An 18,987-nucleotide genomic window follows, 5' to 3' on the forward strand; every position below is an offset into this window, starting at 1 on the left:
GCTATTAAACTCGATAATAATGAAATATAGCGACGACACAAAAATGTTTCTCACTGTACCCGCGATTGTTAAATTTGTCTCCGTACCCACTAAAATTAATGAACAGAAATGATAAGATTTCGTTAGAGAATTGGAAATGACTTTAAAGCTTCGAAAACATGACATGTAAGTAATAGAAATGTCATAATCAACTGATATTTAATTTTAAACGAAATTTGAATCGGTCAACGCACGAAATAATCCAGATGATCGAATTATACAGTTTACTTTGTATAAGCGTTAATCATTTAATATTCCACAAATGATTAATAGTCGATAGTAAAATTTGCTTAAATGATTATTCTATGAATTATAATTGATAATTCAACAAAGTCTAATGAAAATGAAAATGTCTTTACGTGTATGGTTTGAATTTGTTTCGATGCCCTTCTTGTTATTATAAAAAAATTGTACGGCTCCCAATTTGTTCTAATTTCCAATTGGTTGTACACACATATACTTTTGTTAAAACTATTTTCTGTCAGAGTATCGAAAGTGACTTCAAAATCGTGACAACAGTTGCGTGGATTAGCCTACACATTTTATTAGTTCCAAGTTCCTTAGGAATAGAAATTTCGTTTCAAAAATCGAAACGAATCTTCGATAACTAAGAAGCGTTCGCGATCTTTTAAAAAAGAACAATTTTATTCCAAAACATTGTTAAAAATCTCGTGAAAAATTCAATTTATTATTCCTTCTACAAAACGAATTTCATCTATAGATACTCAACGGAACAATAGTAAGCAATTCTACGTTACAACAATTGTACGGAAAGTTATGCAATATATAACACGTGATAAACTACGAACCTCTGAAAACACCAAATGTACGATACGTCGAGTGAAATAAATTAGGATATACGATTAACTTGCTTCCTGTGACGAACGCATTGAAGATTTTCCAAATTTTAACCGCGTATAGATTCGATTGCAAAATATTTGGCGAAAGAGCTGCGTAAAGGACCCACTAATGCGCGGGATTCTATTGATTCGTTGCACGTTTACGTAGCGTTACTTAACAATTTCGAGAAAGTTATGTTTCCCGCAGATGGTTCGCAATGCACCCTGCCGTTGGCCGGGACGAAATAAGGAAATTAAAATACCAAGAGAATCCAGTGACTGCGTTCGAGGAAAACATAATTGTATATTTCATATTATATCGGCGGAATAGTAGGAACGTCATCTATATTAAATCTTACCGTGAGACTTCTGGTTCAAGGCGCTTCCTGCAAATGGCTTCCGAATTATAATGTTCTTCCCGTCTTCTCTGCGCCACGACACTCGGGGTGGAGGCACGCCTTTTGCACGGCACGTTAACTTCACCTGTACGTGTTATGAAACCAGAATTATGAGGTGAATCGACTTCGTTATTGCTGGCACCGCGGTAACGCTGGGTCACGTATAAATATGTTTGGAAAAATTACAGTCGCGAGTTCGCGCGCAAAATGTATCCGCGCGAAAACCATTTCACCTACTCGAGATTATACGGGATCATATAGGATCGTACGGGACGTCGTTCGTTGAAAACTGCCCCGATATTATGAGCAATAAACGAATGATCCGAAGAATAAAGAAAAATGTTGCGAAGTGGAATTGGTTTGGGATTGTTTCAGAACACCTTACAGTCATTATTCAACCCGTAGTGCTATGGACAGATATACTCGTAGAGCTTGTTCCCAAACGGTTTTAAATTGATATTTAAACAAAATGATTCATCGATTAAGGTGCGATAATGTGGACGAGTACATAAGTAATGAGATGAAATATTGGTATAAATCAAGAGAGATTGTTCTTGATTCTACGACACTGCGCACACTTCAGCTAAATGGAAATGCAAAGAGGCTAAATCGCACCCTATTAGATAAAGCTCGAGCTCTTTTATTTGAGAGTAGTATGCAAAAGAACATGTGGAGAGAAGCAATGCTAACACCGGCTTACCTTCAAAATAGAAGTCCTGCTAAAGTAGTGGAAAAAACGACTTATCAGATATGGAATGGTAGAAGACCATGATTAAAATACCTACAAATATTTGGAGCTACTGTCAAGAAAATGGGACATCAAAAGAAATTGAAAAGGAAATGTGATGTATATAGGTTGCTTAATTATGGACTAAATGCTTATCGGTTTTGGGATGGAAGTAGAAGAAAGATAATATCAAGGGGTGGAATCTTTGAAAACTCGAACTCTAGAGATGAGAAGGAAGAAAAAAAAAGAAACCACGGGTACATTTGAAGAGCAGAATGTGAATGTAAAAGTGGAAATGGAAGAAAAAGGAATGGAAATCGCAGATACGGAGGAAACGGAAATGGAGGCAGAAGAAATGAAATAAAAGCTCGAAGAAAAGAAAATCAAGAAACAAATATGGAAAGTGAAGAAACCAATAAACTTAGAAGATCGAGAAAAAAGAGAAAGCCCCCTGAAAGATATAGTGCGTATGCTGGCTCTAACCTACGAGAAAGCCACAAAGGGAAAGGATAAGCTTTGATAGCTGGAAGCGATACAGGAAGAAAAAGAATCGCTAAAAGAGAATCAAACATGGGAAATAGTCGACAAAGCGGAAGCCAAAGGTGAGAAAATCTTAACTAATGAATGGGTTTTTTTCTGACAAGGTAGATGGACGACACAAAGCACAGCTTGTTGTAAGAAGATGTGAGCAAAACGAGAATAGTGAAGACAGCTTTTCTCTATAGAGAGTCGATAGAGTATATTTACATGGCGGTACTAAATGAATATGAGAGAACTTCGGGAAAAATATGCAAATTGGGGAAAGCATTGTACGAGTTGGAATAAGCTCCTATATAATGAAACAAAAGATTTACCAAAATAATTGAAGGAAAAGGTTTAGAAAAGCTGAGAATGGAAAACCATGTTCAAAAGGAGAAACAGTTCTTTAATCGTGGCTATGTATGTGGATGATGGCACTGTAATAAGAAAGGATTTAAGAGAAATAAAAGATTTACTAGAAAGCTTAAAGTCGGAATTTCAAGTTACAATTGAGTTATAACCGTTCAGATTCCTGGGAATGGAACTACTAGAAGCAAATACTAGAAACGTATGGAATTAAGGACTCTAAGTCTATAAGTACACCAATTCAGATAGACAAGAGTAGCAAAACAACAGAAAGGATGAATGATTTCAAATACAGAGTAACAGTGAGTAGCCTGTTTTACCTGGCGAATAAGACGAGACTTGATCTGAGTTATGTGGTAAGTTACAGCAGTGGATATGTGGAGAATCCTAGTGACTATGACACAATTAACGTAAAACGTAGTTTAAGGTATTTACAGGAAACGGATAAATTAGATATCAATTATCTGAGAAGTAGACCGTGTAATAAATTGGTGGCATACATATTGCGATTCTGATTATGCTGGGGGCCCTGAGGACAGGAAGAGTATCGCTTTCCGTTGACTTGAAGTCTCGTGGGATGGCACAAGGGCAAAGAGGGATCGACCGCTCATCCCCCCACCTAAGCCGCACGTTCTGAACCTTAGCCACGCACTCTGCCATAGTAAGGCAAAAGGAATAGATTTTAATTGCAACCCTATCTCAATATATATATATATATATATATAAAGTTTGGAGACTATAAACTACTGAAGTTTTATTTATGCTTATATTTAATGCATAAAGCGTCTGCTTTTATCTCATAAGAGTTATTTAATATAAAAAGGAATATTATGTAGTATTGACAGTTTTTGTAGGGATGAAATAATCTAAATTTGTAACTGACTAGAAATTAATTAACTTTTGTCTGAAACATTTTTTCATCAGACTATTGGAAGTGCCTGAAAAATCGTGGGGAGTGTTGTGTACCACACACTGTGTATAACTTCTTTTGAAATGAATAAAAAATTCATTTTTATTTATTTCTAAATTATATTTTTATTGAATTATTTTTATTCCTGAAAAGAATTTTATTTACTTCTACCAGTAATTATATAACTAATGCTTTTCCAGCATATTGTAAAAAACTAGCAAAAATTGTTATTCTGTATTCCTTTCATGGGACTTCAAGTCAGCAGTAAAGTATACTAGAGGGTACATTATTATATATACTGGAGGACCGATTAGTTGGAGTTCAAGAAAATAACCAATAGTGGTTTTAACAAGCACAGAAGTTGAATTTATTGCCATAGTCGATTTTTGTAAAGAAATCTTGTACCTAAAACAGGTGTGTGAGGAACTGGTTGATCGTGAGGTTGCGGTGGAACTGTGGATCGATAACGTAAGTGAGATACAGATAGCAAAAAATGGAATAAACAATAAAAGGTCGAAACGTATAGATGTACGTTACCATTTCGTTTGTGAAATCATTAATAGACATAAGATAGATGTATAATATTGTAAAACAAGCGATTAACCAGCAGATATCTTGACAAAAACTTTAAAATATATTAAATTTGCAAAGCATAGAAATACGACAATACGATAGTCTGATAAAAGGCTAGTGTGAGAGAGACTGAAGCAGAGTCACAATTAAGGGGATGTGTTGGCGATATAATTGGACCCTGATGTATCGACAAAACAAATGAGTAGTTTGGGAAAAGAAATTAAGGCGTACGGTAGAAAAAGTATGCAAAAAAAAGTGTGCTAGAACGCGTGAAGGAATGAGTGCCAAAAACTTTTGTGCAATGAAGCAGTTTCAGTTTATTCTCTCTTTGTTTTATTAGTAATCACTAGGTGTTAGGCAATATGAATAAAATGATTTAAATCAAAATGGAACTTAATTTAATTAAATAAGGAACATGTCCTGAAATATATCAAATTATCATAATCAATCAAACATTGAATAAAAATTAATACAGAATGATCGATGATGTACGAAATAATAAATATCTGTAACTACCCATGTGCGGAAAGTAATTTGACAAACTGTAAATTGATTAATTGACAAAATTCAGAAGGAAAATATCATGGATGTAATGGATGTTACTTTAACCTCAATTAATTTCCAATGTTGTAAAATTTGTACGTTAACGAAAATGGCGTAAAATAAGGTCGCAAACATTTTGAATCAGTAGTCTTCCTCAAAACTACATTTGCTTGATTCTTCTAACGAATCACAATTTTGAGTATATTTATTTGAAACACTTTTTCCTCTCGTAAAGAATGAAAGATTACTCTATTAACTCGTTAAGCGCTTTAACTTGTATAAATTAATTTTCGCTTATTTAATTCGAATACAAATAATTTCCTTCGGAATTGTTCACAATCGCGATGCATACAAATTACTTATTTGTACGATGAAATGTTCTGCTAACCTTTGGTCCGGCTTTGAAGTTTTCGTGGTGAGCTTTTACGAAATTAAAATTTATGAAGTCATTCTGTGAGACTTTGCGGTACGATTGTTAATTACTGTTAGACTTTCTTCCGGTTTCTCTGTGAACTTCAAATATGTCTGAAGTAACGCTCCTTATTCTGGATGTTTGAAATAACTCTCGACATTTTAGATTTCCTTAATTGCACCTAAAAATGTACATCTTTTCCCTAAATATTGTTTATAATTATGTTACATATCCTTTCTAGTTTCACATTTCTAATGTTTACGAAACGTTCAACAATATTGCTTATGTACAAATAAGAAAAGTAGTAGTACTAGTAACAATACTGTAAAACAAACTACAATACTTTATCACTTTCGCGATCAGTTTTGAATGTGAATGTGTGAATGTAATACAAATTTTACTTTACCTTTAATACTAAATGACATTATTCCTAAATATCTCATAGCTTTCTAACGAGAAAAATTTATTCCGATGAAATTTTACGCTTTACTGTTATTATTAAATCATTATAAATCGCTCTGACGACACTGTTTCAACGATTGGGCTCCGTATAATAAAGAGAAATGAAACAGCATCGATGCGGCTGAATTCAATTGTTTTTCGTTTAGAAGCACACAAAGTCCACCAAGCAACTTCCTGCAGTGTGAACAGAGTTGCTACCTTATATCATAATGTCAAACACGGAGCATCATAAATTGCCACCCGGAGATTGTAGTCAAAACCCGGAGATCGGAAAAGCAAAAGAAGCAGTCATTTTAACAAAATTTCGTATATACAACTATAAAGTATTAATTAAGAATAAATTACCTTTACAAACATATATTTATCACAGCAAGATTTAAATTATAAGAAAAATATAAATATACAAAGCTTGGAACTTTACACTTTTTCTAAAATGATAATGTTAAAAAGAATTATCATTTTTATCGTGGATTAAAAGAAATTTAAGTCCTTTTTATTCAAAGTTATCATTTTAAATCAGCGTTTACTAAACTTATCAATATTCTATTTTTGTTTCATCGCTCTATATACAATATAAATACGTATAATAGTTATATGTACTATAAATGTATATTTTTTATGATCCAGAAAATTTTTTCGAGATAATTACAATATTATGAACTAATTGGAATTTCCTCCTTCCACACTTTCTAAGAATACTATTAGCATACATTTTTCAAGTCATATGAACCTTTCTAACTATTTGTACAGCTTGAATTTCTTGTCGTACTATATAACTGTTTCGTTTCTGGTTAAGAGTAATTTGTCAAAACTTTAAATATAAACAAGTAAAACGACCATTGACGGAAATATCATATTGGTTTATTAAGCACTGATTATTTGTTATCGTTCCAAACAGAAGAGGATTTATAACATAATACATTTAACAAGTTCTACTTCGTTATTACGTAAATCGTAAGATATAATATTGCCCATTCTTATCTGTCGACTTTATTAACTGCCTTCGTGGTTGGTAATTACAATTTTTAATACCCGATTTTCATGTAAGATATAAGTCTATTAGCAATAAAATAACGTTTAAACGTTCATATTTCATGGATTCGTTTTGAAATATACGCTAATTTTATATAAAAGATTTTCAATATCTCACCTTGGGCGGAACTCACTTTGTTTACTTTTTTCATGAATTTCCCGTCATTTGCAGAATATAAAATTGTACTTTTACACTATCTCACAACATGTAGAATTACAGAATGAATTTTTCTCAATTGATATTTTAGATGTCATACCAAATGAATAATAAAATATCCGAAGGTTTTAATATTATCCTTTATTTGAAATAAGTTTCCAAATAATACTTGCTTTTTCATTGAAAGAAATCGACTACCCCCTTAAGGGACAAACCCAATGCAGACCTGTGTTTCAAGGACACGATAAGAGTGTAAAGTGTGTGCAGTGAGACAATATGCTAGCATGAAGGCAAGAAGGGAGCAGTCGAGAGTCATTCAAACATTTCGACTGTCTTCTGGTATAAGGATAATGACGAACGTATTCTTTACGCTCCACGTATGGGTATATTCCTATTGCGTACGTTATTAAATTAAGAACAACAATGAACGTGGCTTGAAAGTATAGTGGAACATCGGGCGTGAAAATAATAAGCCATTAAAATATAAATAAAGATTTAGATTATGCAAGTAAAGTAATTCATCCATACTGCAAAATTGTTTCTCGTTAATCAGGTTTACGAGGGTGAAATCACCTCTTGAAAAATTGTATATTTTACTTTACACAAAATTCTATAAAATTAATCACCGAAAAATATTTTTCAGCTGTTTCTCTTGATGAATTCAGGTAGACAATGAAACGTTTGAGCGATATTTATAGAAACTGTTATTTCTAACAGATATTCATTTAATCTTGGAAAAGTTATTTAATTCAAATTCCAATCGGTTACAGTACTATTGAACGAATCCGAAAAGGAAGGTACAAATGCATCGGATTGTAAAACGACCGTATACTGTGGGAAGAAAAGAGCTGAAAGTTGGAATAATCGAGGTTCTCCTGTAATTTAATTCTGTCGCTCGACTAAACGAGATAAACTTTCCTTTATTGGCTTAAAGAATATCGAGTCCTCTTGATCAAATTTCAATCAGTTCGCTATTAAACAATAGTAAATTTTCGATTTAACCGCTGGATGCCGTTCCACGGTAAAAGGAAAATAAAATTGAATCGTCTACTGAAAATTGTTAAAAATCTAATCTTCGGAACTGCATTTTGATCACTTTGAAAAGCAATTGGAAACTTACATTTATTTTTAAGAAACAAAACGAGTTTGCCGTTTCATTGGAAAATTTGATATGTTTCTTTTCGAGTAGTAAATTTTTCAACAAAATTTATCTGAAATGTTCTGCCTTCAATGCAGTGAAATAATAGAAAAATTTTTTTCACCGAGAATTTAGAGAGTCCTCATTCAAAAGTAAATAAAACATGTCGAATAAACTGTTCATCATTGTCGCGCCTTTTGGGAAAAACAATTTTGAAAATTGGCTGAGTATGTGTGCAAGGGAAGTTGACAAATTTGAAAATTTTTAAATATTGTGTGCAAGTGGACTACTCCATTTATAACGCAAAATATTTTTCGTTGATGGCATAATTCGATTTCAGAGAATAAAGTCAAGAAATAAATAATACTTATAAAAACAAATTTTCATTTAATATAAACGTATGTTGGAATCAGTTAAAGAGTGTCAAACCTACAATGAGTATACAAATATGTTAAAATGTAAAGTAATATAAGGATTACAATAAAAGCAACCAATATAAAAGCCGCAAGTAATCAGCATAATCCAAGTATAACTAATATTTTGTGATTTGTATACACATTAAGTACAGTACTAAAACATTAGTTAATGAAACATTTAATATTTGTCGTGTTCGTGAGGAATGTCGAGAGTGAAATGTTTCAAACAGAATACTATAGCAAGAGGTAAACCACCGGAAACGCAAAATCTTGTTATTACGTCGAATCATGAATTAATAATGGACGCAGAAATATGATGGAATTCTATTCACAGAATATTTAGTGGGTTAATTGGACGGAAACGTACTGTAATTTTAGCTTTAATTTTGTTTAGACAGGTGTTAATTTAACTTCCAAGTATTATACTATATGCTATCATTCCTTCAGATACTTATACGAGGTTGGACATATTTTATTAAAGTTCCTATATATCCTGTATTATTTTTTAAGTATTCGTGAAAAACTCGTGTGTTCCATCGTAGCAATGGAAACGATATCGATTCAATTCTACCGGCACCAGTCAGTAAATTATCGAACAATATTAAACAAGTTGGTATCAAAGAAAACGACGTATTCTCTATCAACCAGCAGTGAATACGTAACTGAACGAGAGCGTAAAAGATAAACGTTATATGGTGAAACTTTTGTGTTTATACATTTTTGTTTTAAATTACTTTTTTTCAATTAATCTGTTTTTCGTAATATAAAATTTGTTGCAAAACTATGCCGTAATAAACTTTCTGGAAAATATAGAAGTTTATGTTCATATACCTACACATATGTATATCCATATTGATAAAGTTCTAGCAGAGAATGTTCGTTAACTTTCCAGTCGAAGTGTGAGGGATATAGTACCTTGGAAAAGACACAAGTTTAAACTAAGACCTTCCTAATAATACCTAACTGATTTATTTTAGGCAACGCACTCCAAGTAATATATATAGATGTCATAAAATTTTCCTTATTCCTTTAAATATATGGATTTGATATTTCTTCAAAGGTATCAATAGATGTTTGATACTTCTACGAAAATATCGATATTTATTTGAGACTTTTACAAAATGAATAATATATATTTAATAATTCTATCGATAAGTATCGATACATCGTTGGTACTTCTACGAAAGTATTGATACGTTTTATCACTACGAAAGTATCAATAAATAATCGATTCTTCTATGTACCAATACACATGTGATAGTCCTTAGAAAAACGAAGAATACAAATGGAGAGAAGATACTTCGTAAGTTCTCTGATTGTCGATTCATTTTCATTAATCAAACAAGTCATTTTCAAAAAATGTTACAGAAAATTTTTTTTATAGTGACCTACCCTATATACCCTACGATAAATTAAGGGGTTAGAATATTGCTAAGTTGCTTCATTTTTATAATTACTATCCAAATAGTCGTAATTAATCCTTGATCATCGTTGTCCACATTAAGCAAAATAATGACTAATTAAATAAACTTAACAAGATAAAAGATGTTCGACAGTTTAGCCGATAGTTAACTAGAAGGTTTTATCGTCTTCAAGGGAATACATTGAGCAAGCAGATTTTTCCAGCAAGCTCTCTCGAGATGGTCGTTTCCTCGATTCTATCGGTTCGTGAGGTCCTTGCGAACGACCTTATCAATTTTAAATTAGGGACACTGGTAGGCCACCGACCGATATCCTGGATGTGGGATGATACAGAAAACGAGTTTAAAAGTTCTAACCACCATCGCATTGAAATTCAAATAAAGTAGGAAATGTACCGCACGGTGAAAGAAAAATCTCAACACGCAACGAGACTTTTATAAACACAGGGACGATTACATGGAAAATATGTTGGCTACGTACCATTAATAATAATATTATCGTCAGGATAACAAAGCTCCGTCCGTTTACTCGTATCTGTATACGAAAGCATCGATCGATCAACCAATTCGCACCTTAGGGTTGGAATTGAAATTTCCATTTTTTATAACCTCCAATTCTGCACACCCGGTGAAGTAGGCACTATGGTGGTAAGAAATGAGGCCAAATGTTCCTCTTCGAAAACATTAACAAATTTTTCAATAAATAAGCAGATAGATATAGATTTGACAACATTTATAGACGTTGTTTGTAATATGAATTCTTCATACTTTGTTGATTTGTATTAAACTCTGTAAGATCGTAGTTCATCTTGGTATAAATTGACTTATTTTAGATTAGGTGTCTCATCAATTTTTAGGTTATGAAAAAACTTTGAAATATGAAATCGTGTTGAACAATTATACTATTTCGAAGAGTTATTTAGACAGATGAATTGAATTATTCGAGAGAATGAAAAGTTTTCCACAGAAATTTTCTTCCACAGTAATTCTAAAGTCTAGTTCAATTCTGTGATCATTGATTTTATGAGCCATCATCCATGGTAAGGGAGTAAATACTGCCCTCAAAACGGTTTCTAATTGTAAATGTACTTTGACAGAATCTTATCTTATAAAAGCAAAAAATGCTATTGTTGAATCTACGTCCACGATTACTCACAACCACACTATACAACCCACTGTTTCAGCTAATGGAACCTCGATTTCACCCCTTTTTATCATTTTGAACGAAGAAAATCTACAGATAGATTCAAGTACACAACAGAAAATGTTTACGGTATCGAATATCCATCGATACAGAACATCGAGGCTTCGAAAACGGGTAAATTGATGAAGAAGCTATTTAGGACGTGGCTAGCACGTATTTACCTTCCGAATACTCCAGAAAATTCAGTTTTTATTTCAGATTCATGAAGTGGTTACAGCAAAGAGATCATCCAAACTGCCATCTCGCAAAATAAACAATTACAAATATTAACAACTTCAAAAAATACTACACTAATAATTCAAACATCTAATGTTTTCGAATTTTGAGTTTGGAAAAATTTTGGGAGAAATATATCAGACTTTCCAAAAACATTAAACATTGATGTACATGTAGATCTATGTTCTAGAGATTAAATTATTAAATTACATTTGTTAATCCATAACTAATTATCAGCTTCGTGTCACAAAAATTTATTACAGATCAGCCAGCTGAATTTGACAACCCCACGGAATTTTGTTTTACTAATATAGTTGCCATAATTTGTTTTCATTGTAGCGATGTAGTAATACTTAATATTTCTGGTATTAAGAGCATTTATATTCTAAATATTTTTTTATAGAATAATACTACTGTTAAAAATTATTTAGTGCAATTTATGTAACTTTTTATTAATGCTTTTTGCCTCATATTATTATAGAGGGGACAACATTGAAGCAGTCAGAATTCTATAAATAATCAACTCTTTTCAAAGCTCCCATATATTTTACAATGTAAAAAATTTTAAGTTCAAGGTAAGAACACCATAGGGTTGTTATTTGTGTTTCAATTGAAAGCTTTTCGACCGTGAGTTAGTGGAACGCCACCTGGATCGTAAAGGTCCCTAATAGCCCTCATAGGAATGCCTTAACTGTGTCTCATAGATATCAGCTATCGAGGGATAGTAGAAGATTTTTTAATATTTTTAGTATTGTTCAAATGTAGTATAACTTCCGCAATGCATGTTCAAATAGTTTTTTTCGTACAAATCGGAGAAAAATTTTCGTCTAAAAATATATGAAACAAAAAATTTCACAAACATATACGACCTATTTTTGTCCATACTTCACACATATAAAGTACAAGAAAATTGATTAAATTTTAAGAAAAAACTGGCAACAAAAATAATGATTTTAATATATTTTCTAAACAAACTGTTTTTTGTTTAATTTCCGAAAACACAATTTGAAAAAAATTATTTTTTTCCATGCCCAGGAGATTGCGAGATACTTTCAAAAATATTTTTTTGACTCCCAATTTTGAGCCATAGTACGTAACAAACTGTGTATTTGATTGGTTTGTTATTTTGTTTCCTTTTTTTCAATAAATGAGTTAGAAAATAAGAAAAATAACTATATGTTTATAAATTATTAAACGACATTATTCAAATTTGTGTTCTCCTTAATCCATAAAGAAAAAGAAGTAGCTTTCTGTTTTATTTCTCAATTATTTACTTAGAAAGAATGAAATACGAGGATGTTACTCATGGTGATTGCAATTTAAAATAATTGTACTGAAACGTCGTTAAACGTTACTCTTAAGAAACGATGTTAATATTGATTATAATAAGAAACGAATTCTAAAATAAATTCGACTTCCATAAAGTGTTAGTGTATAATAGCTACGAGTTAAAACAGAATCTCTATCCATATTGTACAATATAATATATAAAAAATGAACGAGATGCTTATAGTCGATTAAATTTAATATCGTAATATAAAATCGTACCGAAAAACAATTCTATATTCTATGAACGCTAAGTACCCGTATTAATACTGCTTGATAAAGTGATTCGAGAATCAATTTCGATCCTGTAATAATCGATTCTAGGACGCAATAAATGAGAATTAACACGAGTTCTTTTTGTCTGCATTGGATAAATTCCCTGGTCCTTAAATGTACGTATATTAAGGTGAGTTACGTCGTCATTTCTCCGTGGCTTTTTAATTGTACTCGTGCGAAATTTAGTAGGCGAAGTAGTTTTAATTACTGAAATTCACAGGAACTAAATCTCACCGCGGTATAAGCGCGTTTCGACGCAACGATCTCGTATTGCGACGGAAGAATATCGTAATACGTCTGTAGAAGAATATACACATTCATACGTACGTATGTGCATAGGCGCGTTTCAAGGCACTTTGTCGTTCGTTCTCAGGAAAACGTAATATTCTTTGCACGAGTCGCAGCATCAGTTTTGATAAGAAAACCGGGAAATGGAATATATTTGCACATTATGCTAGATATACGTTTCGAAAGCATACAATACTGTGATACGCACACATGCAACAGGTTATTGAGACGCTTTAGCAATATTCACAGAATTTTCCTTTTCGTACTGTGAACTAGAAATTTATACGACTCTTGATTTCGATGTGAAAACATTTAACGCATATGGGTAATAAGCCACAAGTAATACGATTAGATTGAGGTCATTGGAAATTTATTAATAGAGATTTAAATTAGTTTTTACTAAACACCTTCAAATCTTAATTAGCCGACACCCCAAATATTTAATATTTATTTAACCTATTAAACCAATTAGCTTTCGACAGATTTTGGTAGTAAAATTACTCATCATAAATCTTGAAAATCCAAGGTGCAGAAAATAATAGCGTTTTTTTATATTTCAGGTAATAAAAAGTAACATACTAAATAAAATAAATTATTAGAATACAATATGAATACAATATTGCGATTCCACATAATATTAATGTAGATCAATAAAAAGAGTGTATAAAATCAATCAGATTCATATAATGTTTTATATTGTTATTTTTAATGAATTTAAAAGAAATTAATTTGAAAATACATTACACTTATCGCGATAAAGGTACTTTTCTTTAGACATAAAATATGGAACGAAAATCAAATGAAATTTGAATTTTTCCGCGAGTTAAAAAATTAAATAGCAAACAGCTATTAATTAAAGCCTAAACAGGTGACTTACCTGTCCTCCTTCGGGTATCATGACGTCACTCGATGTGTCTTCAGGAATAAAATCCGGGGGCACGACAATTGATAATACGCCTGTCTGAAAAAAAAGAAACATATTTTTCTACAATAGTCTGTTATTGTTTATAAGAATATTATATTCTTAAAATAATGTTAAAATATCATGTTGCAAAAAGTTGGTAAATTTTGAAAATAATTTTCAATCTAAATATCGTACACTATTGATATAGTTAGAATAGTTTTCTTTAATATATTCAAATTATAAATGCTATTCGTAGTATTTTATAAGGTACAAGATTCTATACAGAATACCGAAAATGTACAAAATATATATTATATGTTCAACATAAATGACGCAAAATAATAATTCCTATTTTAACACGGGGTTCAAGTGCTGAAATCATTCCCTTCACTGTTGATGTTTATATAGGGTGTAACTTCAACAAAGTGCAATATATATAAAAATAAATTGGATATGAAAATAATTTTTTAAATAATATTTCGGTTTCGAGAATTTTTATCCTCGCGATCGTGCGAAATTATTAAAAAATGTTGTCAGAATATTTTTCTATTATCACATTACAAGCATTAATATATTAATAATTGCCATTTTGAAAATATAGCAAAATTAGATTTTCTGTATCCCCGATATAGAATATTTTCTATTTATTCTGACTACAAGACTAACGTTTTGTGATACACTGCTGTGTATTTTGATAAAAGATAAATAATTACAGAGGACCATTTCACATACCGAGTGTAACTTTGAAAACGTCGAAAAAGAAGCTGATAAAAAATGCATTATAACCAACTTATACAGATAGGTTCCTCTGACCAAACAGTCCAAGATAAACAGAAAATTTAATCGATCCACTAACATCGGAATAATGAAGATGATTAAAGTATGAGCTTCACTCTGCATGTTCCTGAAGTTTCATCATTTTCGGAATATTGTAGTTTCAGAACTTCCTTTTGTTGTTCAATCAATGTAATTAATCTCAATGATTTGTGCTTATTATATAGGCATGCTTATAATAGAAGTTCAAGAGTGGTTATTCTACGTGCAAAAATGAAACGAAAATGTTCAACACAATTTTTTCATAGGAAACTTTCAGTGATGTTAAAGGGCAACTAGTGTGTCTAACTTGTTTGAGGCAAACAAAATTGTATAAGGGATATTTATAGACTTTTCTATCATAGTTTTATTGATTTTGTAATTCATGTAACATTTAGTAATTAAAAAATGTAGTATTCATACTAATTTCTACTTTAAAACTAAGGATAAGTTTTCTTCCAATAGCAAAGGTAAAGTTTGCTCATACCATTCAAAAATTTATTATCCAAAATTATTTACTAAACATGTGGACAAAAGTTTTTTGAATACCCAGTAGACATTTTCTATACCTCTAAGTTTAAATAATGAGTACGTATGATACAATTATTTGTTTTATAGGTAAACCTCCTTGCATTCAATACAAATCAAACTTCTCTGGACCGATTTTTGTCGATCGATAAAAATCGACCGCCTTCTTGTCACAAGACAAGAGTAAGCCCTAATGATTCCTAAAAATTAGAATTTACATGCCATTCGTATTCAAAGAACGTGGCACCCTGTATCATTTGAAACATAAATGTCATCCACGAATTAATAGTCAGTACGCCAGTATGTTAGGTAAATTAACCACGGGCACGATTTCATTTTATCTTCAACGATCTCCAAAAATTTACGCGCAAAGTTGCAGTTCAGCGGCTTTCCCAGACGAAACCGGCTGTACAATTGCGCGCCGTCCTACTTACGTCCCGAACAGTATTTCAGCCCGCGTGCCAAAACTCGTCCCTCACGAGATATATTTTCCGGTACGCACCGGAACGGGCCGGAATTTAATGTTAATGATACGCTTAACGGCTGCACAATGCATCAAGTAAATTTCCTTTCTTACCGAATCTCTAAATTATATCCGTACACATTACTCTATTCGGGAGCAGGACTGAATAACGCAAGAGCCCCTAAATCCTGGCTGTATTTCGCCTGCGCTCCCTTAACCCCCGCTGCAGGGGAAGCTGGAACAACATATCATGGGGTTGTAAGCGACGCTAGGTGGAGGGGGTGGGGGTGGGTGCGGGCCAGCGGTGCCGCTGCCAATGAGCGCCGCGGCTTTTCGTTAATTAACGGCACGCCGCGACGCGATGTAATAAGTAACAGTCGACGCAGTTGTTGTTGTTGTTATTATCGTATATTGCCTCGTTGCCTAACAATCCAGGGTAAAATTTTTTTTACTCCGGCCCAAGCAATCGCTGTTAACACGCACCAAGGGGAATGCGATAGAAGGAGGGGGGTGGTAACGCTCGAAACGGTGGAACGAATTCCCTTTTTTTTTTTACCCCAAGTGAGTTGAATCGCCGCGAAACTGCTCGTTCATTACACAGTTGCAGCATGATTTCGCTTCCAGCTGGAAGGGAGATTTGAGTGGTAGACTTTCATCGAGTGCAGGATGTTTCCTTAAAAGGGAGCCCCGAGGATTTGAAAAAGTGTCCTTCGCTGCTTTTTCAGCCGCTGAATTGTGCGTTCGATTCCTTTCTCGCGCAGTTGTCGCACCTGGTGCTCTGGTTGATTGCAAGAAATTCGGTGTAGAATATTTTACTACAGGCGATAGATTTCTTTTGTGCCTCGTTCTAAGCCGAGAATGAAGTCAAACGAAGGTGCAGATAACGGTTGTTGATCGTAACTTTTTCTCGAGTTAAATATCTTGTATTTCGTTTATTTGAACGCATTATTATAGATAATATTATCTTACCAATGGAAAGTCTATATTTTTGTCAAGATATGCATTATTATTGTTATTCTTATTATTATCTGTTACATAATTTGAGTTAGAAGCTGATCAATCCATTTGGTATTAAATTATTGTTTCCTCAAAATTGAGGTTTACTTTCTTCGTATTTTATTCAAAAGTACTTCACTTGAACAGAAAAATAATTTTTTCATGTAACGATGCAGATAACATTTATAGTCCTTGAAAGCAGTAAAGCTTACCGTCTATCTAAAAAGAAATTGAAGGACTATTTATGCGGAGAAACAATATTAATACAAATATAATTCTGGAAAAAACGTATCGTTTCATAATTGATTTCAAAAATATTATGTAATCACATTTTTATGTTTAACGGTAATCTAAAGCAGTTACAATATTACTTTAGAAAATAAGACAAGTACACCTAGGGGATATTATCAGAAATATGTCGTTCAAAACTGGATTCAAAGGTTTAAAATGTATCACTGCTAAGTCTAAAGTATCCTGAAGATATTCAAAATGCTAAAAGGTTCGAATTCACCTCGTGGAAAAGCATACCAAGAAATTAATAAGGAAACGCCCGAGTCTCGTAACTGAGAAGTAAGTTCCGCCTCAACATGGTAACGCGGTACAATAATAATGATAAAAATCAGGAAATTAAACGTGAAAGTTAAACTTCGACCGTTTTGCTCTGTAGATATTGTTTCAAGTGCTTATCACGTTTCCAGAGGAATTCAACATTTTTCGGATGTAAACGTTAGAAAACAAGAAAATATTAAAACAGTACGTACATTTTTAAAAATGGATTCATGATACGAATATTCGTATTCATTTATTCGGATTCATTTGTACGAAAATAACCTCGATAAATTATTAAGAAAATAGCGTTATTAGTCGAGATCGAGTGGATAAAAAGCCGAGGATTTTTATTACTAAAGTTCTATGCAGTAATCAGGGCTTAGTTAATTGCAAAAGCTACTGGGATGGTAACAGTTTTTATAGACGAACCGATGTACGTCTAACACCGGAAGTAACTAGGACAAGTTATCGTGGACGAACCGGTGTATAGCTAACACTAAGAGCCACTAGAATGGAATAGGTACATAAGCCTCGTAACTTTGTAATACGATACATTTCGTGTGGCAAATGTATGGTATATCAATATGAATCCTTCAAGCTATCGTTATTTATAATTTGTTTAGAGGCAATGTTCCTCGAATTACCCCAACTCGTACTGAAAATACGATATTAAAATATATTCAGTTAAATCAAAACGTTAGAAATGATTTTTGTCATTATTGTTTCACAATTGAACGAGCAATTCAAAAATGTATATATGTGTTTAAATTCTTAAAGCAAGGATGTAAGATAGAGAGAGAAAGAGAGTAGAAGGGAATTGTACAAAATCGATTTAATCAGGGAAAACCAAAAACTTGTTAAAATTTGACGCCCATTTCCAATTCCTCAGTAATAATACGTCACATTAATTGTGCCATATTACCTGTAACGAATCAGAATTTCAAGCCTCGTTTTTAGAATAATATACATTGATTTGAGTGGTTTTGTGTAATATTTTGATGTACGATAATATGTTGTAAATGAGCACTGATAAATAAGTAGCTATTTCTTTCGTAATTTTGTAGGTTATTATATTAACTGCGTATAAAAAATATTTCATTTAAATTTTGCAGTGTACTCGAACGCAAATGACCAATACTTGAAAACATGACGAAACTGAAATTGTTTCGGTATATTTAACTTTACCTGGAACGATTTATTGAAATTGTAAATATTTGTTTTTATACTTCAGGTGTAAAAATGGTTCGTAAATATATTACAAAACGGGCAAGTAGAACGACTCATTTTGTACGACTCATCGGACAAAACCAGAAATTTAAAAATAATAGCTTCTAATTATATTTTCTTACATTTATAAAGGACATGTACTCGTTTCTCGAGTGATATTAATTCAATATTCTCCCCTTATTCGTGTCTATATAAATCTCTCTTCCATTTATACTTGTCATAATCATATAACGCGATTAAACGTA

At 32.3% G+C, this 18,987-nt stretch overlaps 1 protein-coding gene across 1 annotated transcript in view; it reads right to left on the reverse strand.

Moving 5' to 3' along the window:
• Positions 1 to 18,987, reverse strand: part of LOC143150084 (lachesin) — a 94,584-nt gene that overhangs the window by 15,841 nt on the left and 59,756 nt on the right. The window contains exons 4-5 of the mRNA XM_076318100.1: positions 14,140 to 14,223; positions 1,238 to 1,361 (exon numbers count right to left, since the gene is read on the reverse strand). Of these exons, the coding sequence (XP_076174215.1) occupies positions 1,238 to 1,361; positions 14,140 to 14,223 (208 nt within the window). The remainder of the gene's footprint in view (positions 1 to 1,237; positions 1,362 to 14,139; positions 14,224 to 18,987) is intronic.

The sequence above is a fragment of the Ptiloglossa arizonensis genome, chromosome 8 (assembly GCF_051014685.1).
Source record: "Ptiloglossa arizonensis isolate GNS036 chromosome 8, iyPtiAriz1_principal, whole genome shotgun sequence".
NCBI classification, from domain to species: Eukaryota; Metazoa; Arthropoda; class Insecta; order Hymenoptera; family Colletidae; genus Ptiloglossa; species Ptiloglossa arizonensis.